The sequence below is a fragment of the Strix uralensis genome, chromosome 4 (assembly GCF_047716275.1).
Source record: "Strix uralensis isolate ZFMK-TIS-50842 chromosome 4, bStrUra1, whole genome shotgun sequence".
Lineage (NCBI taxonomy): Eukaryota > Metazoa > Chordata > Aves > Strigiformes > Strigidae > Strix > Strix uralensis.
In genome coordinates this window covers 26,341,508-26,363,457 of record NC_133975.1, presented here as the reverse complement: position 1 = coordinate 26,363,457, position 21,950 = coordinate 26,341,508, and the positions used below count along the sequence as shown (strand labels likewise).

At 41.1% G+C, this 21,950-nt stretch overlaps 1 protein-coding gene across 1 annotated transcript; it reads left to right on the top strand.

Annotated features, from left to right (window-relative positions):
* The first annotated feature begins 880 nt into the window (after positions 1-880).
* UGDH (UDP-glucose 6-dehydrogenase) lies at positions 881-18,079 on the top strand. The gene is made up of 12 exons (XM_074866013.1): positions 881-1,065; positions 1,801-1,969; positions 4,827-4,928; positions 6,266-6,466; positions 6,552-6,749; positions 7,241-7,388; positions 8,571-8,665; positions 11,669-11,799; positions 12,510-12,643; positions 13,794-13,885; positions 13,967-14,077; positions 16,827-18,079. The coding sequence occupies exons 2-12, from the start codon at positions 1,808-1,810 to the stop codon at positions 16,935-16,937; spliced, it is 1,485 nt and encodes a 494-aa protein (XP_074722114.1). The 5' UTR covers positions 881-1,065; positions 1,801-1,807; the 3' UTR covers positions 16,938-18,079.
* The last annotated feature ends 3,871 nt before the right edge of the window (positions 18,080-21,950 follow it).

Here is a 21,950-nt window from a genome sequence, read left to right as displayed (position 1 = left end):
GAGTGCGAGCTCGTATTTCCTTACTCCGGCAATGTTTGCAATCTGGACTTTAAACTGTTATTTTGCTGTTACCTACCCACATTTCTATTCATTTATCTTTGTTGAGACCGTGCTATGCTACAGGAGGGAGAATGAACACTTGAGTTTTGTGTTTCACAGTAAGTGTAGCTGAAGGACCAAAAATTATTCACGTGTATATTTGACTACCAAAATTAATTTCTCTTATAGGAACACCCCGAGGCAGAAAAGGGCAACAGTTCAGTGAGGAGGCACCCCCTTACCCCACTGGTGGCACCTGACCTCCCCTGGGAGCCCAGGCCAAGCCAGATAGGAGCACTCACTCCACACTGCACCAGTCACTGTGGTCTCTGCAGACAAGACAGTTTGGGGACCCTCCCAGTGGCTCTCGGGGGAGGCCAGGCCACAGCCTAAACCCCTCTCCCAGAAAGAGGTACTGAGACCAGCGACCGGTCCAGTCACCAAAGAAAGAAACAAACCCACAAAATAAATCAAGGGACCGAGGTGTAAAAACCCCCAGACACAGGGGGAAGGGGCCTGCTATGGGCACGGCCCCGCCCCAGGGCGACGAGTGCCCTCACAGGCGCCGCTCTCCCTGCCCCGGGGCTGAGGGAAGCCGCAGCGGCGGGGCCCGCCCAGGCCCGAGGCCAGGCTGCGGCGACCCCAGCCGGGCCCGGGGACCCTGCGGCCCCTCAGCCCCCGCGCGGCGGCGGGGCCTGGCCGGGCCTGCGCGGCCGGCGGCGGCGCCTGAGGTGTCCCGCGCCCATTCGCCGGCGGCGCGGCGGGGCGGGGCGGGGCGGGGAAGCGGCAGGGCGGGCGGGCTCCGCGCCGGCCTCCGCCCCCAGGGAAGGGAGGAGTCGGGGCGGTGCGGCCCCGCTCGGCGTCCTCGGGATGAAACAGCTGCCTCGGCCCCGCGGCGGCCCTTTAAATAGCCGCCGCCGCCTCTACTCTGCTCGTAGCGGAGCGTCGCCCTAAGCCTGCCGAGCATCCTCGCCGCAGCCCTCCGGCTCGATCCGTGACGGCGGAGCAGGACCGCGCCCGCCCGCGGTAAGCCTCTAGGCTGCGGCTTTGGTGCCGGCCGCGGCTCCCCCCGCTGCCTTCCCTGGGGGCTCCCCGGGGCGGGGGCGGCCTTTCCCGCCAGCTGCCGCCCCTCGGGGCGCGGGTCCGGGTGGCGGCCGGGGAGCCGGTCTCCGCCGCGGCGGGCGGGAACCTTCCGCCGGGCTTCCAGCGATGGAGCCCGCGGGGGGAGCGGGGTCGGCTCCCGGCCCGCTCCTTCCACCGGGGAGGAGGCGGGAGCTGCGGCCTCTGCGCTGACGGCGTCTTTCCCGGCCGAGGGGCGCCGGGGACAGGGCGGGGGCCCGGCCCGGCCCGGGGGTCTCGGCCGAGCGCGGCCTGGCGCGGCTCTGCCCGCCGTGGGGCTGCGCCGGTCCCTCCCCCTGTGCGCTGCCTGCGGCAGTGGTCTCGGCTCCTGCCGCGGACTATCGTGGCTTCGGCGGTTCCTCGGCCTGAGGGGGTGGTATTTACGCTGGCAGGCTTCACAGCGACCGCAGAAAGCGCTTCCTCAACGCGCTGAGCCGGCGCCCCTGGAGTGGGGCAGGCTCCAAAGCCTCCCCGGGCGGGAGGGAGGAACTGCGGCTCATTTCAAGAGATGAGCTGTAAGAAAATGTTTCTCTGTGGCAGCATGATAAAATCTCAAATCATTAATTCTCTTATTTCATTGAGTTGTTGGCCAGTATTTTCATTTAACTCCCGATTCTCGTCTTTCCTCCCTCCTCATACTAGAGCAATCATGTTTGAAATTAAGAAGATTTGCTGCATTGGTGCTGGTTATGTTGGTGGGCCAACCTGTAGTGTTATTGCACAGATGTGTCCCAGTATCAAAGTTACTGTTGTGGATGTCAACGAAGCCAGAATCAATGCCTGGAATTCAGATACACTCCCAATCTATGAGGTAAACTTGTCTCACTGTTGTCTCTTCTTCCAGCTAGTGTTGCATTTGCTCTCCTCCCACCACATGGCATTTCCACATGGCCCACTTCTGAAGCTTGATAAGTATAGCACAGTGATGTCCTTCAAAAAGAGTATTCTGGAACAGCTGCTTGTCAGTACTGCTCATTAGATCACATTTTTGAAATAACTTATTACATCTGGTGCAGGCAGGTATTTAAGGATTATATATGAAGGGCCTAGTAAGAAAAAATGTTATTGTGTGTATATATAGTGAATTGTGCTAAATCATGCTGACTTTCAGGACCCAATTTAATCATAACGTAGTCCTCATAATTATAGATATTATCTGTTGTGTTGTAGCACAATATGAATATGTAATACTGAGTGGTAGGCTTTATTTCTGTGCTGAATACTGCCAAAATCCAATCTGTGCTGCCCATCTTAACCATGTTGTAAGATGGGGACAGTCATGTTCCTGATTCACTTGGACCATAAACCTCCAATCTGGCCTGGGAAGACTAGGCCAGATAAAAATTACTTTTAAATGTGTCACACTGTCACTCCTTCATTACAGAATCACTTTACTTTGAAGTTACATAAAGCATTTTTCTATTTTGCTTCTCTTAGCACTTGTTTTCATTCTTTTTCACCCTTAAAGAATAGCTTTCTTTTTTTAACTTCATTGTTTCATGAGTTTTTTTCTACGCTTGATTTCTTTTCTTTAATGGGAGTGAAAACTTATCTTCACTTGGCTCCCAAAGACAAGGCATGTTGCCTGGTACTAACAGTTACTCTTTTACTGTAAGAAGTCTTCTGAATCCTGCCTGTGCTGTAACACTAATGCAGCTTTTTTCTCTTAAAACTAAACCTCCACTGTGACACTTTTAAGTGAAGATGAATAGACCTCCTTTGTCATACATATTCAAAGGAAAAATGTGTATAATGCTCAGATTAGCAGGTGAGACATGAATAAAGATCATGAAAACAAGTACTCTGTTTTCTATAAACACTTAGACTGAATGAGTTAAAGTAGAGCTAGTCTTGGCATGTTTGAAAAAAACAAAACAAACCCAAACTCACAACATCTGTTTCCTGGAATGGTGTACAAAGAATGTACAAAAACTGCCAAGAATTAGTTCAGACAGTTGTAAAATTGAGTCATTGCACAGTGAGGTTTTTTGTATTTTTTGTTTTGGGTATTTTCTTTCCAGTGTCAGAAACTGTCTAGTGGGCTGCCTTTCTGTTTACACCCCAGTAAGACCATAGTTGGAACAGTTGATGAGTTTTTTCATGTTATTCTGCCTGTGCTGACCTTCGTTTTCCTTTTTAAGTAGGTATTTGGTATAAAGTGACACAGCAAAAACATCTTGTGTAAGTGTGTGTACTCACTCCCCACCCCAGCAGGATGAGGAGGCGAATCAGGAAAAAAAGTAAAACTTGTGGGTAAAGAATGGTTTAATAACTAAAATATAATAATTACAATAATAAAATATAATAATTGTAATAAAGAATCCAATTTTTAAAGAAAAAAAAATACATAAACCCCCAAGAAAAGACAAGTGATGCACAATTGCTCACCACCTGCTGACAGTGATCCACCCTCTGGCCAACTCCTCCCAGTTTACATACTGAGCATGATGTTCTGTGGTATGGAATATCCCTTTGACTAGTTTAGGTGAGCTGTCCTGGCTGTGCTCCCTCCCAGCTTGTTGTGCACCTCCTCACTAGCAAAGCATGGGAAACTGAAAAATCCTTAATTTGGGATAAGCACTATATAGCAACAACTAAAACATTGGTGTGTTACCAACATTATTCTCACACAAAATCTAAAACACAGCATTGTACCAGCTACTAGGAATAAAGTTAACTGTATTCCAGATGAAACCAGGACAATAAAGTTATTGCTTTGTTTTTCCTCTCTCTCCATCCAGTGAAACTTTGCCTTTCTGGCGCTTACTCAGATATATCATGGTGGGCATCTCTCAAGTTGGAGATTTGATTGCTGGGTTAAAGTGTATAACTTCATTTTTCAAACAAAAAGTAAAGACTTCTTTTAACTGTGACAACTATATCATAGTTAAATTATTTTGTAGGCCATTTTAATACAGAGGATTGCTCATGGACACATGGCCGCCTCCTCTTCTTGTCTGAGTGGAGGTGTTAAGGAAAGGAAAGGTGTTATGGCACAGTATGTGTTTCTGGAAAGAATCTCATCAAATTGTGCCTGTGATTCTTCCATGCTGCGGGTGTTGTGCAGTGATAAGTTTAGTCTCGTCCAAAGATGGGTGGTTGCCAAAAGGAGTGGTCTTTATCTCCTGTGTGTCTCTGCTGCCTGCCTTTCACTGGATCTGGGCTTGCTAATTTGATGGAAGACTTCTTTGTGTGGGGTTTTTTTTTTTGTGTGCTGAATCAGTTTTAGGTCTGACATTGGTGAGATCATGGAATCTCTGAGGCAAAAGGAGAGTTGAGACCATCTCTTTTGTTCGTAGCCCGAGAAATATTGTAAGACTTGATTTCTTGAATCTGCTTAACATCATTCTATGGGTATTTCTTTAATTGTTGCTCATGGTAATAGAGTTGAGTATGGGAATAACTGGAGCCTAAACTCTGGTTGTGCAAATAACAATTTCGTGTGGCTGGAAGTTTCAAGACAGCATTCTGAGTGTTTTGAATAAGAAAGGGCTTTATTTTTTTCACTTGTAAATCTACAGAAGCTTTACATCTAGCAGACTGAAAACGTGCCCCACAGAAGAAAAAAGTCTTTCTGTATCTGAAATGATATGCTCTTTGTTTGGGTGTGCAGTTTACTGTTCTTCTAACTGCATTAAACCTAACTGCTTTTTTTCTGCTTTTTTCAGCCAGGGTTAAAGGAAGTGGTAGAATCATGTCGAGGAAGAAACCTCTTCTTTTCCACCAGTATTGATGATGCCATTAGAGAAGCTGATCTTGTATTTATTTCTGTAAGTTTAGGGGCAGAAGATGGTTGTGTGTGTTTGTCTCTTTTTTTTTCTTATCATTATGTTGCTCATACTAGGCAAAGGCCTTTGTTTTGTCATATAGATTCAGTTAGCAATGTCATGTCACTGTGTCATAGTTTTCTCTTTGTCTTTCTGTTTACTGTGGGAAATGTGTTCAGTAAGGTTTTAATTTTATTTTTAGCTGTTTCTTATAGCCAGTAGAACGTTTGACAAATGAACAGGCTTTAAGTCAAAATGATACTGTTAATGTTTAGCTTGGTTGTATGTATGGGGTCTTAGAGCAGAATACAGTGCAGATCTGTCATTGCAGTGTACTACTGAAATCTATGGGACTTCAATAATATTGATACAGTTCCTAGATAGGGGTGCAAAGTCATATACTGATTGTTGGGTTACAAAGATGACTTGTTTCTAGAAGCTTTTAAAAAACAGTGTATTAATGGAAGAGGGACTGACTTTAATGTTTTCTAGCTTTACTATACATAAAGTGTGACCTTTTGTAATCTAGAATGTTGTTGCTAATGCAGAATCTAAAAGAACTGATTGCTATTCATCTTGGTAGGCCACAGTTGAGCGGTTTTTTTACTTAAGTCCTCTTTTCTTGAGAGCTTCTCTCTGTTAGGGCACCTCAGTACAGAGCTCTCTTTCTGATAGTATTTTTCTCTGTTCATTAAGTCTAAAATGAATGCTACTTGGCTGGATGACTGCCACTAATACAGCCCATATATTGCCACCTGTCCTTGGCTTAAAACATGCTGTTGTGTTTTACATGTTGTTGCCATTTCTTCTTTCAGTTTGTAATGAAAAGGACCCTCTGTCTTAATCTAAATGACGTGTTTTCCCTCATGTTGCCTTTTCTGTGTACTTCAGTATAGCAATTTTCAGCAGCTCTACACTTAGGTTTCACTGCAAAGTGGGTTTAAACTAAACTGCCTCACTAGCTGCAAGATTCTTATGTGAATTTTCCCACACCTAATGTGGGACAGGAAACAAAAGATGGCTGGCTGTAATCGTGAAGAAATTAATGGTGTTTCCAGAATAAGGACTAAGTTTCACCAAAGCCTGCAGAGCTGCTATGAATTGCTCTTGCTTAAATTCTATTTGAATAGAGGCCAATGAGCTTGCTTTAGAAGACAAAATGGGTAATTGAGAAAGCTAATAGCTGTTCATCTGATACGGTAACTAGAATAATTCTGGGGTAGAAGCAAGCTGGACTCCGGGAAGGACAATGTCTGTCATTCTTAACAATTTCACCTTGTCAGTACCTCTTGTATAAGAGACCTGTGACATTTCTTCCCCCTCCATGTATTTGTAACTAGGTTAACACTCCAACAAAGACCTATGGGATGGGAAAAGGCCGAGCAGCTGATCTGAAATACATTGAAGCTTGTGCTAGACGAATTGTACAAAATTCAAATGGCTATAAAATTGTCACTGAGAAAAGCACAGTTCCAGTACGTGCTGCGGAGAGCATTCGTCGGATTTTTGATGCTAATACTAAGCCTAACTTGGATTTGCAGGTAAGCGTAATCTTTGAGTTGTGTATTTAAAGGCTGGTTATGGCTTTTGGCTTCTATCTGGTGTTCTTTGTTTCTGTGCCTGTAGGTGCTGTCTAACCCAGAGTTCCTTGCAGAAGGAACAGCCATCAAGGACCTGAAGAACCCAGACAGAGTCCTTATTGGTGGAGATGATTCTCCAGAGGGACAGAAAGCTGTCCGTGCTCTTTGTGCTGTTTATGAGCACTGGGTGCCCAAAGAAAAAATCCTCACAACCAATACCTGGTCATCAGAACTTTCTAAACTGGTTAGTATTACTCACTGCTGTTGTCTGCAATGAGCAAAGGGTGTAAGTGAGACAAAGCTCAGAAGCAGAAGTTCACTGACACTGAGTGATGCAACTAGGAAAGACAGATGAGGTTGGGAGGACCCACTATATATGTCAAACGATATTAATCTTTTCCAATTACCTCAGCTGAGCTAATAGATGATACCAACTTTCCATGAAATCCTGTTCTCCCTTCTGTTGCTGTGTTATTACTAAGAGTTAAACCTCCAGTGCTGCAGGAACTGGTTACCATCATAAAACAGTTCAAACTCTGCAAGTTAAGCATTACATTGTTTTGTTTAGATGCCATTAACTGGCATTTATGTATTAAACTAGTTATGTTACCATTTTGTATCTCAACAGAGTTACACAGATGCTGAAGTAATCCTTCCAGTAGTACCTCCCTTTGGTCTGTGGGCATCTTGGTTTCTGGAAAAATGAAGTTCTCTTTACTACGTTTGTTTTTACAGGCAGCTAATGCTTTCCTTGCCCAAAGAATCAGCAGCATTAACTCAATCAGTGCTCTGTGTGAAGCTACAGGAGCAGATGTTGAAGAAGTAGCAAGAGCTATTGGAACAGACCAAAGAATTGGAAATAAGTTTCTCAAAGCCAGTGTTGGTAAACAAAATATCCTTTTTTTTTTTTTCCTGGGCTTCTGTTTAATAGTGCAGTAGGTCTACTAGTAGTGTTTTGAAGTGATCTGATACTCTAAAATCTTCTACAGCACAAGTGTGTGAAAATCTTGCTGTAGAGTACTATCATAAATATTTTTTTCTGGTAAAATGTCTAGGACTGAGGTTGCTCTAGACCCTGGCAATCTTAAACTCAAGAGTTCAGAATGCGTGGCTTATCCTGTCTGGGACACTGGAAAGAAAAGCTGCTTTATTTTTCTGAAGCATCAGTGATGATAGTGCTCTCCAAGATGTCTTCCCAATTGTAACTGCTGCAATTTTGTTTGGGAGTTGCTGTCAGTGGCCTGAGGAAGGGGATGTCTCTAGGTCAGAATGTGTGATAGCAACTTCTGATTTGTAGGATGAATTCAGTTGTTTAGATTTACTAGAGAGTAACATGTGATAAAGTGGTGATCAGTACAACAAACTTTCAAACTTCCAAAACAAGACTAAAGTCTAACTGTATACCTACAGTCTTCATGCTAGAAAGTCTGAGTTTAAAATAACCTTATTAAATATAACCTCTCCTAGAGTCTATGCAGGAGTGAAAAGTAGATAACAAATACATTACCAAAATTTCTAGTAGGTGGTTAAAATTCCTTCTACAATGTGTTTCCTTCTGGGACTCTGCTCAGCAAAGTTCTAGGGGTCAAGGATCCCTCTATTAATTGTCTCGGTTCTCCCTTAGTCAGCTGTGGTGATCTTTGGTTCTTGTCAATTATTAGATATCCATTTGTGGGTGGGGGAGGAAAGAAGCTAATCTTAACATACTTGTTCTGAGAAATATTAATCTCTAGGTGGGGGGAGAGCAAACCCAGGAGCTTGTCCACCCACTTGTAATAATAAAAAAACAAAAATAGGGGCTATCTTATATGTTTCTCTGAGACTGGGTTAAAACTTCCATTGACTTAGTGGGACCTGAAGCAGATTTTAAGGCTTCTGTAACTGTCAAAGAAAGTAGGTCCAGGAGCTGAATTTTGAGAGATTAAGGTTTTCATTTGCTAGCAGTGAAATACCATGAAAAATTATAATGCTGACTATGTCAATGATTGCCAAAAACTACTTGATTCCAAAGATTGGGTTAGAATAGTACCTTAGTCACCTGTAAAATAACCATTTTCTCTTTCAGGGTTTGGAGGTAGCTGTTTTCAGAAAGATGTCTTGAATTTAGTGTACCTCTGTGAGGCACTAAACTTACCTGAAGTAGCCCGCTACTGGCAACAGGTACACATTCTTCACTATTTTTTTTTTTTGAGGGGGTAGTGTTTCTTCAGCATTCAGCTTTCAGGCATTGAGCTTTTGAGCATTGTCTACAGATAGTCTGTGTCTCAGCTTTAAGGAGAAGATACCTTAGTGTTGATCATCGTAGGGCCCTCAGCCTAACACTGGCATTTGATGCTCATATGTGCTTTGGCTTTTTTGGGGTGAATTAAATTGTGTGGATCAAATGGATTGGGAAGTTGTCTAGAAGTAGCAGTAGAAAATGTGAAGTAAAGCATGTCTGGACTCCTGTCTTCCTCTTGCACTTGGTTATCTCTGTCCACTTTGAATTCAGATCTTATGGTCTTTTCCTCAGGGTCTGCTTTTACAGTTCCTTTTCTGAAAGAACTCAGCAGAACGTGCTGTTCTTTTAAATAAATGTGGTTGTTGCTGTTTGCTGGTTAATGTTAGAAATAGTTGGGAAGATGTAAATGCTCTCAGGCCTAGCACCAATCCAGCAATACCAGGATGCTCAGTCTGTACTAGCAAGTGTTTCCCTATTAACCAGTGAAAGCACCTCACCCCTCTTCTCAGTCCTGCCTGAGGAAGCATCTTTGACATATGTGGTATGGTCAAATGAACAGCTTTGGTTTATTGTCCTGATTTAGGCTGTGGTGATCAAATACAAGTCTGCCTAGCAGATGGCCCCAGAATACCAAGCACATGGTTTGCCTACCTTGTTAGCAGTTTTCCTTTTTTTTTAATTGTACTTTTGGCTAGCCTTTTTCCCCTCACTTTTCTCCATGCCAGTCTTGCTGCCAAATAAACAACCTGCCCGTAATTACTTTTTCAGCATTGGTCAGTTGTGCCACATCCATACTGAAGTCCAATATTTCTTCTACCATTACCTAGGTCATCATGGCCACATGGTACTGTTGATGGGGTTGCTTAGTCTCCGTTGGCTTCACAAGGTTCTATTCCCCAAAAGGTCCCTAATACTTCCTTCCAATTGTCTGAAGCTTGGTCGGATCTCACTCGTAATTACCCCATAACCCTGACTTTTGTCAGCTTCTTACATTATCTGTGATGTCCAGTGACTTTCTACATCCTGTTCAGATAGTTTAATCTCCAGCAAGGGGCTAGTCAGCAGCCTAGTTACCTGCAGCTATAACTCTTATGTTAATTGCTTGGGACAGGGAAGACATGGGCTTTATGCTGTCTACCTCTGAAGAGGGTTCAGATTGATGTCTTCCTTAAAAATGTACTTCATTAGGATAGTCTAGTCCATGGTGGAGAGGCTTTCAATCCCGTCAGTGAATAGAGACTAATGTACTGCATGAACCTTGTGCAAGCATCCAGGAGAGGTTTGGTTCAGTGTAGGACTTGGATGCATTGGAACAGTAGGAAAGAGAAGGAGCCCTATGTTCTGATACTTGCTTCAAGAACTACTGCTTTTACTTGGTATAAGACGTAAGCAGACAACAGACAATCTCTGGAGTGGCAGGAGCTGCAGGAACTAACCCATCTTGAAAGAGATGAATTGGTTTGGCTCTGTCCTTTGAGATTGCAACAGTCCTTCTCCAAATGCAACCTACTTGGTATCTTGGCAACCCAAAAGCATAGGAACACTTAGGGTTTGCAGTGTGTGGAGGTGGGATTTTTATTTAACAAAAGCCCAAAAAGTTGCATTGTTAATGTAAACAAACTAGTTAAAAGTGCTTTTAATGCTTTTATGCTCTCTTACTCTGTTTTAAGAGCAATTCTTTGCAGTGTTTCTATATGGCTTATTAAGTTGTAGACAAATCAGATAGTAAGAATGGCTGCTGTGGAGTTAGGCTAAGGTAAAGTGCTATGCTCATGTAGTACAACTCCTTACCTGCACCTTCTGCTTCCTCAGAGCACTGTCATCTAGTGGAGGTCTATCTGCCCCAGCCCACACTGGTCAAGTCATGTAATGCACACACATGTCCACCTGTATAAGCAACTGCATGAACCCTTCTTTGTGGCCTGAGCACTGCACTGTCAGCAGCTCATCCCAGCTCATGCACTTGGGAGACCTCAGATCACTCTGAGCACAGGATGCAAATTCTGATGGATATGCTGATCATAGCAGCCGCAGAATCCTTTTATTCTCTCTGGCCTTTAGACAGGACAGGGCTCTCATACTGAAATCTTGATTACTTGAAAACATACCTACAGAAAGAAGTGTGTCCCTCTTACCCTATCAGCTGTTACCTTTGTTCCCTATCACCACCCTGTTGAATTGCATAAATGTCACTGCTTTTATTTCTTTTCCTCAAATAAATCTGGTTCACCAGTATCCTCCTACTGTATAGTTTATACCTTATGTTTCATAGGCTGCTGCTGTTAATTCTTGTCCACGTTGACTAGGTGGGGGAACCTATCTTTCTATTCTATAAGTGATCTAGTGCCCTCTGTGTGTTAAGGGCTGGAGATCAAAGTATGAAGCAGGCTGGGGGAAAGTACAGGAACAGAGTGAGTGAACCCACTTGAATGTAATAACAGAAGTGAGGCACTTAAAAATCTAGTTTAACCACACTAGTTCTGTGTATTGCAATCTGTTAGTGTGGATTAAAATGCTAAAAATCTTCTCACAGTTGTTATACATGGCATGTAAGGAAGTGCAGGTCTGGCAACGGGATGTCCATGTGACATCAAGTGCTCTTAACACTGAAATTGCTTTCATGTTTCTGCCTAGAATACAAGAAGTTGTAAAATTAAAAAAAAGGCAATCTGAGAAAATCCTAGCCTTTGAAGTAAATAATGCATGATGGTATGTATGTATATGCATCTACAGTCACTGATTAAAATAGGATTTGTCTCAGAATTTGATAGATTAACTAAATTTATCTTTAGATTACTTATGATACAGAGTAAAAACATTTGGATCTCTCTTTTAAGCCTCTGTTAAACTTATGTGTGGGTAGCTTGGCTTGATTGTTAATAGAAGCTGTTTATAGTTTAAAATGGCTCCCTTCTGTACCATCATGTTTTATATAATTTCAGGTAATAGACATGAATGATTATCAGAGAAGAAGATTTGCTTCCCGCATTATTGACAGCTTGTTCAATACTGTCACTGATAAGAAGATTGCTATTTTAGGGTTTGCATTCAAAAAGGATACTGGGGACACAAGGTAAGAAAGCAAATTCAGTTCACTAGCAAGGATCCCTGCGCTCATCACCAGCTGTGCAGCTAAGCCCTCCAATTGAATTGCATTAATAAAAATAGATCAGATATGGTACCCTTAACCTCTTATGACTGAATTGGTTTGTAATAAGGATTAGTCTTTCTTAAATAGGTAAGACAATTGATTCTTGACCTCTACAGCATACCTGAATCATTCAGAAGCTAGAGCAGATAATTCTAGTCCTTATTAACTTGCATAAGCAAAGATAGATTTTTGACAGGGTCCTTCTATTCTCCATAGAGAAGAATGCAAACATTTTTGCAACTTGTTCTAAATGGCTGTGTGAAGCCAAAGTTTTAACTTTGTTTCCCGAAGGTGGTTAATTCTGTGTTCCTGTGAAGCTCAAACTTGATACAACTTTCCAGCTGCAGTTTGTGGGGAATGCTTATAAGCTTGATGCTGTGTTGCTTATGGTCAATAGGAGTCCTGGGGCTTAGTATTTCTTGCATGATTCAGCAAGAGAGATGTAAGCTTGTTTTTCATATTACTGTCCTTGGTGTCCCTCAAGATTTCAAGTTTGCTGGCATGGATTACCACTAAGGTGATTAATATTAAACTGATATAAAACCTCTGGCACTGCATATCATGACACTTGAAGACTTCCATTACTTAGAACATGCCACCTGGTTCTTTAACTGATTGATTCACTTCCCTAGAGAGTCATCCAGTATCTACATTAGCAAGTATTTAATGGATGAAGGAGCAAAGCTCCATATCTATGATCCTAAAGTACCTAAGGAACAAATCATCTTGGATCTCTCACATCCAGGCGTCTCAGAAGATAACCAAGGTAAGAATGCTTGTGTAAAGCTTATTTTCCCCCCTTCCCTCCCCACCCTATCATCAAAATACACAAGGTCTGTTTAAGTACTATACATTCTTTTTCACATTTTCACCATGGCAATGATGTGCTGTTGATTACCCTTATTAGATTGTCATAGCTCAGAGGATAACTGTAACTCTTCCCCCTTTCCCCCCATATAGATAGATGCTAATTCTGGACTATTGTATGTTTTTCTTATGATAAATACTAATTTGAATACATGCAAAGAATTTTCTCTCTGCATAATTAAAAGAAAGGCAAAGAAGAATGTTCAGAGGTAGAAGAGACTAGCATTGTTCTGTCAGCTCCTTTGTGTACCGAGTTCTATCTTGCCTTAGTTCTTGCTTGCATATCTAAAGTAGAAATAAAGAAATAATTCTGGAATTCACTGTAGAGCATTCTCTCTTCCTCCATATCACTTCCAAATTCATTTGTTCCCTTAAATTCAAGAAGACTTTAAAGTAATCATATATGACTAGAAATTTCTTTGGGAGAGGCAGGGGTTGTTTTGGATTTTTTTTTTCTTACTGGGGAGGGGGAGAGTGGAGATGATGGATGGATGGGGGAGAAGGATAGATCAGGCTTCTAGAAGTGAAGAGAATGGAGGAAAATGAGCAGTGAATAAGTGAAGGGTGTACGTTATTTGACATACCTTTTGAATTGGGGGAGAGAGTTGCCTCTAGGCAGCTGCTGAGGCAGGTAGAGGATGAAGGCAGCTCCTGGTGAGCCGTGTGTATCTTCCCTAGTGTGAACTGAGTGTTAAATAGGAACTGTGATCTGCTGCTTTTGTACAGGCAACGACCTTTGTGAGAGCTGGCATTTGAACACTCCATAGTAACTTGTAATTCTAGAGATGCTCTTGACTGTTTAAATCAAATTTGAGTGCTTAACTTCAAACATTTAAGTGCTCTGACTCTATTCAGATGCCAGGTACAAGCTGCTTTAATTTAAATAAGTGAAATCAAAGTGACAAACGTCTTGATAGAAAACATCTCCAGGTCAGTGACTTGAAACTCCTTGCTGTGTAGGGCAAGGAAGGAGACTTATTTGCCAGGAGTGCACCAGATTGATGCTAAAGATGTGTGCAGAATAAAACTTTGTTTTCCTTCTGTTACAGTGTCTCGGTTGGTCACTATCAGTAAAGATCCCTATGAAGCTTGTGATGGAGCTCATGCCCTTGTAATCTGCACTGAATGGGACATGTTTAAGGTAAATGTTATCTTCAATTTAAACTAAAGAAAAAAACAATAAATAAGTAGCATAACACTCTGCTTTAATTGCCCTTTACAGGAGTTGGATTATGAACGTATTCATAAGAAGATGCTGAAGCCCGCATTTATCTTTGATGGTAGGAGAGTTCTAGATGATCTTCACAATGAGCTACAAGTCATTGGCTTTCAGGTAATCAGCTGGGCGATGCTTATGTTTCTGTCCTGCTCTCTTCCCTCTTGTGCTCTCTCCCTCTGCAATGACTGAGTAGCAAGGGAAAAAAAAAATCTTCTGGTGAGGATTTAAATCTAAACCCATCTGTACTTAAGTCTTTTTGCTAGTGCTGTCTTCCTCCATTACCTTACTATTTTCATAGACTAACGCTCTGTTAGAATCCAAGCTATGTCAGACTATGCCAGCAGCATAAGTATGCCTTAGAATCATACAATCATTTTGGTTGGAAAAGACCTTTAAGATCATCAAGTCCAACCGTAAACCTAACATCTGAATGCCATTTTGTCCTTCTTTGGACTGAGGAAATCATGCAGAGTTATGATAGATGTAAAAAAACTGCTAAATCTCACTCTGAAATTAATTCTCCAAAACTAGCACCTTCATGGTTTCCTCAAGTTCTGCAGTCTCTGCTGCTACCAGCCAGCAGAAGGGCTGAGCTTAGCATTTGGTGTATGTTATAACCTGTGCCGCAGACCCTACCTGGAAACTTATTTTAACACCACCAAACAAAAAAGCAGCATTTGAAATTGACAGTACCGGGACAGCAAAACATACTTCCTTCAGAAGTAAATGTAAGCTGTAAACACCCTTTCTACTCTTCACAAAAGACACAAGCAGGTTTACCTAAGGCATGAGACTTAAAGCCAGACAAGGTGTAATGCAGGCAACAAATGTTTATCAGCTAGTTCAATCCTCTACTTGGACGGACTATTAAGGGAAGTTTTGGACTCTTCTCCCTGAGGTCTGCACAACAAGGCAGGCTGACATTGGAGATGAAAGCATTGTAGGCAAAGATGTATCTGAAGAGAAGTTAGTGAAATGATAAAGTGTTATATGGGAGGCCGGAGGAGATGATCGATTAGTCCTTTGTGATTGATTAATATCAGCCAGAAGATCAAAACAGTGGTGTTTGTTTACACCAAAGAGAGGACCCAGAAGCAAGTGCTTAACTTAGCTAAGCATTTTGCTAAGCTACTAGCAAATTATATATCAAATTATAACCAGTGTGATATTTCTCCTAAGAACTTCTCTTCTGAAGTCTGTGGCTTAAAGACTTTTCAAATCAGAGACTGCGTCTTTGTTTCATAGCTCTTGGATGATTTTTCTTCTATGAAATTCTAGTTGAATTTTAAACCAATTTGTGAATTTGCCATCCAGAATTCAGTTTGTCATAGAGGTTTATTATCCAGGTTTTTATCCAGAGTATCAGGATATAGGCATTCAACAATTGACCTATATTCTCTGTATAAAATAACAAAAACTATTTTGTCTTATATGGAAAGCCCCAAAATTTAATTTTTTAGGTCTCCAGTCTTTTTAACTGCCCTTGTTAAAAGTTATTGCATAGACAGCCTGGTGCCAATAGCAATTCCATTATATACAAGCCAAATCTATGAATTTGAACTGTTTTATTTTTTTTCTTAAATTAGAGTTAAAAGAACTTTAAACACACCTACCATTTCAGTTATAACCTATTTCCACAGTAGAAACTTAATTCAGGAAACTTGAATGTGAAGCTCTAATTCTAGGTAAAATAACTTCTGATTTGAGAAAAAATCTGCTCAGGTCTCAAGTGGGGAAAGCAGAGTAAGCCTTGATTGAAGGGCTTGAAGCACTTCTAGCATAGACAGAATTCGACTAGTACTAAAATCACCAAATCTCTGAAAAATCTGGTAGAAGCATCTCAGCCAGACACAATCAGAACAAAATCTACAAGCCAGATCAGATGCATGTTTCAGCTGTGTTTCATTCTGTGTATTCCTGAGTTCTGTGATTACTTGCATAATGGCTGTAGGCTTTCTCTCTTGGTATTTTTTCCCCTGCTTAAACTATACACAGCTATTTACACTTTGTGAACAGGCTTGTATAAATTGATTTAACCAGTCAATTGAAGCTGTTATGGGCAAACCTGGTATATACAGCAAACATGACTGTTTAAAAAACTCTTTTCAGAGTTAACTCAGATGTCTGTCTAGAATATGTTCATTGCATTTCTGTTAAATTTAAAACAGTTGAAGTATTTTGACATTTGGTGTTTTGCATCTGACCTGTGCTACTTACTCAAGAGGAAAGCTACAGCTCTCATTTACTGGTTGACGGAACTGTTTTGCTAGTTGGTATTTTGTCCTCTACAAGCACTGTCCTTGGAGATTTACATAAATCTGACCTAGAAATGAGGGGAACCTGTCTCGCTCTTTGAATTTTGCAGTACCTGGCTTATGTGTGTGTTGGCTTTGTTACATGCCTTCTCTTAGCTAGAGTTGGCTGCCTTTAGCCTTTCACAGTTGTATCGTTTCAAAAACAACCCACTGCATCACGGAGGGGAAAAAGCCTCTTCTATCCTAATTTACTGGGTATAAATTTTTAGACAAAGGAGGCTGAACCCACATTTTATGAATACCCAGAAACATTTTACGATATTTGTACTGATAGTCCTATGGAAGCTGGGGCACATGAATGTTCAGATTCGCAAGATGCAGCTTTAAATAGGCAAAACAGGCACCTGTGAAAGGCTGTTTTTAAAAAAAACTCCTTGCAACTCGAATCGCAGAAACTGTCCCAGGGCATACTGTGCTTTGTGGCATGTATTACTCTAGTGTTCATGAATGCTAGTCATGGTCCTGGATTTAATTTGTAGATGCCTCATAAACTGACATGATTATGTTAGCCTGCCACACTCACATGTTAAATGTGTTTTCTCTTTCAGATTGAAACAATTGGAAAGAAGGTGTCAGCTAAAAGAATTCCTTTTGCTTCTTCATGTGAAATTCCCAAGTTCAGTCTGCAGGACCCACCTGTCAAAAAGCCTAGAGTATAATGTTTAATAGGTACTGAAGGAATTCTGTGGACCTTCTTAGGGATAATAACTGTAAGCCTATGCTTTTTTTAAGGAAATATATTTTTCGTAAACTAAACCAATTTTACACTAGAAATGGTACCTGGTACATGTGAATTCAGTCTATTTTCAAATCTATATTTTTATAGCAATTTTTTTTGTTACTGAAGATGGTACCGACCTGTTTTTAATAATGAATCATCTTTTAAGTGGAAAAGTTACCTTCAAAGTGCAGATTTCTGCTTCCAGAAATGTTCCTAAACTGCACTTTAAATGTTTCAAGTGATATGAAAGCAAAAGAAATAAAAATCTTTTTGCTTTTAGTCCAGTTATGGACAGTGATCAGGAACTTTGGTCTCACCAATTTTTCATTTTCTTTGGGGGTAATTCTTTGCCCAGTTAAATGCTTGCTCTAACTAGCATTGAAGTCAAAATGTAAGTTCTAAGCAAATTTGGTAGGATTTGGGTTGAGCCCTAAAATAGAGCTGACTGCAACAATAATACCCCAATCCTGGTTGGGATCAGTTGGCACTGATGCAGTCTAAACTGCATCTGTTGGGAGGCCACATAGTTCTGCAGGCATCTATCATGTAATTAATGACAGTGGACTAGCAGCTATAAACTGATCCACTGGCGGGTCTTCACTTTTAATTCTTTGGTTGTCTTGCCTACATTCCATGTGCAGCCACATAAATTATTGATCTAAACAGATTCCTGGGGCAAGTTTTTCCTGAGTTACAGCAATACAACCCATCTTCAGCAGAGGAGCATTCTGCTTGTTTGAACATTGAATTTAAGCAAATTACCTTAATTTGGTGTCAGTCCAAGTAGAAAGCAAATACTGGCTTCAAAGCTACCTGATGGTTATCTTTTTCCTTCCTTTCTGCTTATGTACTTCATCTGAAAGCAGTTTTCTTAATGAATCTGCAAAAATGATTCTCTGCTGTTAAGAAATTATTAAAAATAAAAATTCAGCCCCATGAGTTAGTCAGCTTGCTACCTCATTTAATTAGCAGGAATGAATACTTCCTATGTTATCTTGATATTTTTGCCTTTATGACTTTATTTCTACTTGTTTTTATTATTCTCCATTGGACAGTGCTATTAAAATCCTTGAGATGACAGAGTTTGCGTTTGGCTTGTTGCATGGGGTTGTGAAATGGAGGGGAGGATAGAGAAGGATGACCATGAACAGGTTTCAAACTAGAAGGCATAGATGTCTTAGCTGAATAATAGTACTGTTGGGATGTTAGAGAATTATCCTGTAAGTAATCACATAATACCTTCTGAATTTATTCAACAGGTGTGCCTTCTAGTATGCTATATCAATAGTTAAACAGAGCATAAGATCAGTGTCATCTTGGTAATGAGTGCTATTATCATAACTATTTACCCACAGAAATGTAGGTGCAATTTAAGCTTTAGCACAGATATTTGCAGATTTAAGGTACTAGTATAACAATTTGAGTAGGCAATACAAGACAGTGTTATCTGACTGAAATAGCTGTACCCTTGAACCAGATCCTTTCAGATTCTTCATGTCAATGGCTTCCACATAGGGACTTATTATGCAGCGATCATCCAGCGCTTTGGGCAAATATGCCTCAGGCTTTTTGTCCTATTGTAAGATCCTTGTGTGAGGAGCGCATCAGAAGTCACTCACTTTGAGTGGGAATTATGGGGGCTTAAAATCAAACTGTCATCTTTCATCATGCCATCTCCTCTTCCTGATTCACTAGTGCTGCTTTCATACAACGCCCACAGAGCAGGGACAACCCTGTGGTACAGTTGTGGTATTTGTAAGCATTGTAATCCAGCTGGTAGATCACCCTCTCTTTGCAGGTAGGCATCCACCTGAATACCTCTGCCCCCATAGCCCCTGAGAGGGCAGGCTGGTCACTTCTTGAGGGTTAAGAGGAGTTGTGCTCAAAGATTCTTTTGTCCTGAATGATGTTCAGGGTAGCACAGCACTGCTTCAGGGCTCGTCTTAACAGGGAGGGTGAGTAGAGGCTTCAGAAAATTGGGATGCTTTTCAGAAACTTGCACACAGCTGTAATAGTAGTGCCTCTCTATGGGACCTGTCCTCATCAGTTTGCAGTAGACAGATGAGCCATTTAACTCTTGTGTGAAGCATTGCTCCTGTTAGGAATGTGCAAGGCTGGCCAGTGTTGCTGAGGCTTCCAGTGGCTTTTTACGTGCTCTCCTAAGGAGACAGGAACTAGGTGCTATACCCCTATTCCTACCCCATTTCTCCTGCAGGCTTAGTCAAAGTCTGGATCATGACTTCTGTCTTAATCATAAAGACAATAAAGAATGGCAAGTTCATTATAGTGGCATCACCCTAACTACCCTCTCTTGGGAAAGGGGGAGTGGCAGATCGTTTCTGAAGAGCAACAAAGGCTAAAACTGGTACTGGCAATTTCCTTTGCTTTCTTGGAGAGTCAGCTTATTTCGTTTTTTGGTGGCTGCATTCTTTTAGTGGGACAGTGGGATTGTGGGATGAATGAGTGAACAGCTGGTGGAACATGCCTCCAGGATACCACAGTACTTATCTTGCATATATGCAAGAGAACCTTACCACAGGCCACAAGAGCGAGCTTCGGAAGCTTTTGCAGTGCTGAATCATAAGCCATCATCTTCAGAGTACAGTTGCCAGGGAAATAAGAATTGGAGATGACTTGCGTTCCTGCTCTGAAGGCTTGAGCAGTGCATGTAAGACATGGGTTTTAATGCTACTGAGTCTTTGTCTATGGGATCTTACAGCATGTCATTCTTGATGAGAATTGTGTAATATGAGTAATGGACTCCTGTGCTCTGAGATTCTTTCTTATGGGGTTCTTAATAAAATACAATCCCACAGTAACACTGGTTTTCACTGCAAAAATGTGAATATAACAGCTGAAGCAAATCCAGCTTTAATACAAGCCTATGAATAGTACGATACAGACTGCATAAATTAAATCTTACCCAAGATGTGCACAGACAAATTGTAAATGTCAGGCAAGATGCAGTGTTTTTCTTCTGTGTATGTGTGTTCAACCCTTTGTGCAGCTAAAACTAGTCTTCCAGGCATATGATAACCAAAAATATTGCAAGTGAATAGAACAAACACATTTTTGAGCAAGACTAGTAGGAGCAGTTAGTGGTGAGATTTTGTACTGGCCAAGAAGTTTACATTTCTATCACTTGAGGTGGTTCTGTTCATCTAGAATTTATAGTAGTGCTGTAATCTTGCTCAACAGCTGAAGTTTGAAACGAATTGTAAAACAATGCAGGAAAGCATAATGGGTTATCTGATTGATTTAGGAATACTGGAGTCAGTTTTCGTTACTTGCTTTTTCTATTCCAAGCTGAGAATTTCTATTGCAAGTTGAACATCTGCGATAAGTTGCCACATGTTGTAGTAAAGAAGCATAAATACTTCCTAAATGAAGGGGATACCAATATTCATTATTGATCAAGTAGGGTAAAAATTTAAAATTATTCTTAACAGTCTGGCTTTGTTGATTTAACTTAGACTTGAAATCACTGGAAGATGCAGCAGTTGTCTAGTCAGCTGCATAACATTTAATTATGCTTCATACCATGTAGTAGATTGATGTAATGATGCTAAAAAAGACTATTCATTCTTTTAAGCGTCTGTGTCAACTTGAAATCATATTCCCAAAACTCAGTTTGATGTTTTCCTGATTGCAAGGAAGATTAATGTTTCTTAAAATACTTTATGGCTGCTTTGTGAAACAAACTGACAGAATGAAGTGATTGACATACAAAAAGAAAATGTCACTAAACATGAAGCTTCATTGGAAACAAAATTGAGATAGTCATAAAACCTGTGCTGAATTTATAACCAGGAGTTCTGTGAGAGTCTGGTGTTTTAACATACAGTTATGGAAAAACTGCATGGGCAAGAAGGAAGGAAGATGGTTGTAAAAGCAGGATTTCTTAACTAGGAAAAGAACTTTAGGACTTGTCCTCAAATACTCTTAAAAACAAAACACCCCTCCAACCTATGAAGTCAAAATGTGACTGCTTTCCTTAGAAACCACAGCAAAACATGCAGTTAGAAAGTATCTTACATAGCATCAGAAACTTGGTACCAGCTGGCAGACAGTTGTGTAAAAGCATGAGATCATCTTCTGAACCACCCAGCAGCAATTCATAAGGTAATTCTAACATGAAATAACATTAGACTCTGCTTCCAGAAGTATTCTTTCTCTCACTGTAAAGAAGTCGTGGATAATTACTGTGCAATGTCCTCTTGTTCCAGGTGGATAATAGCTGTATGGCTCAGAATTCCTTTCTCCATATTTCTGGTGTTGATATGCTGAAAGAGCAGTAACTTGGCAAAAGCTACCCTAATGTTCTGCTAAATCTGCTCTGTAGGCAAGTCAAAACCATTATTTATAGTGGGACCGCTAATAAAGGCTGGCAGCTGTTAAATGTGCAGGTATCCTGGAGGTAAGGTTGCACCCCTCCCTGCCTGCTGCTGTGGAGGGAGCATTGAATTTCCTTACCAGAGTTGATAACCTTCAACTGCTCTGGTATTCAGTGTACTTCAGCTGAAGCAGGGTGTTTTTAGCTCAAAGTATGCCTGGTATTTCCAAGACTAGCTGTCAGACTTTGTTTAAACTTAAAGTTATTATTGATATTTTTTTAATAGAAAAAAGGAAGAATCCTTGCCTTTCTCTCTGCTTTTACAAAGTACAGCTATTAAGACTTCTGTTTCTCTGTTCTTCCCTTGTGTTCGTCATGGATTGGGTTTCTCTTCCCCTAATTTACACTTCCACTTACACCGTTTAATTAGTACATTCCTTCTAGCTTAAGGCTATTTGTCTTCACAATGCTTTAATATTGCTATACTTCATTTTGTAAAGTGTCAATTGTGCATCACTGGCCTCAGTGGTATAATCTGACTTTTGTTGTTCATGACAATATCAAGTTTCTCTTACATATTAACTTGCTAATTAGCTCTCTTCCTTCTAACATCTAGCT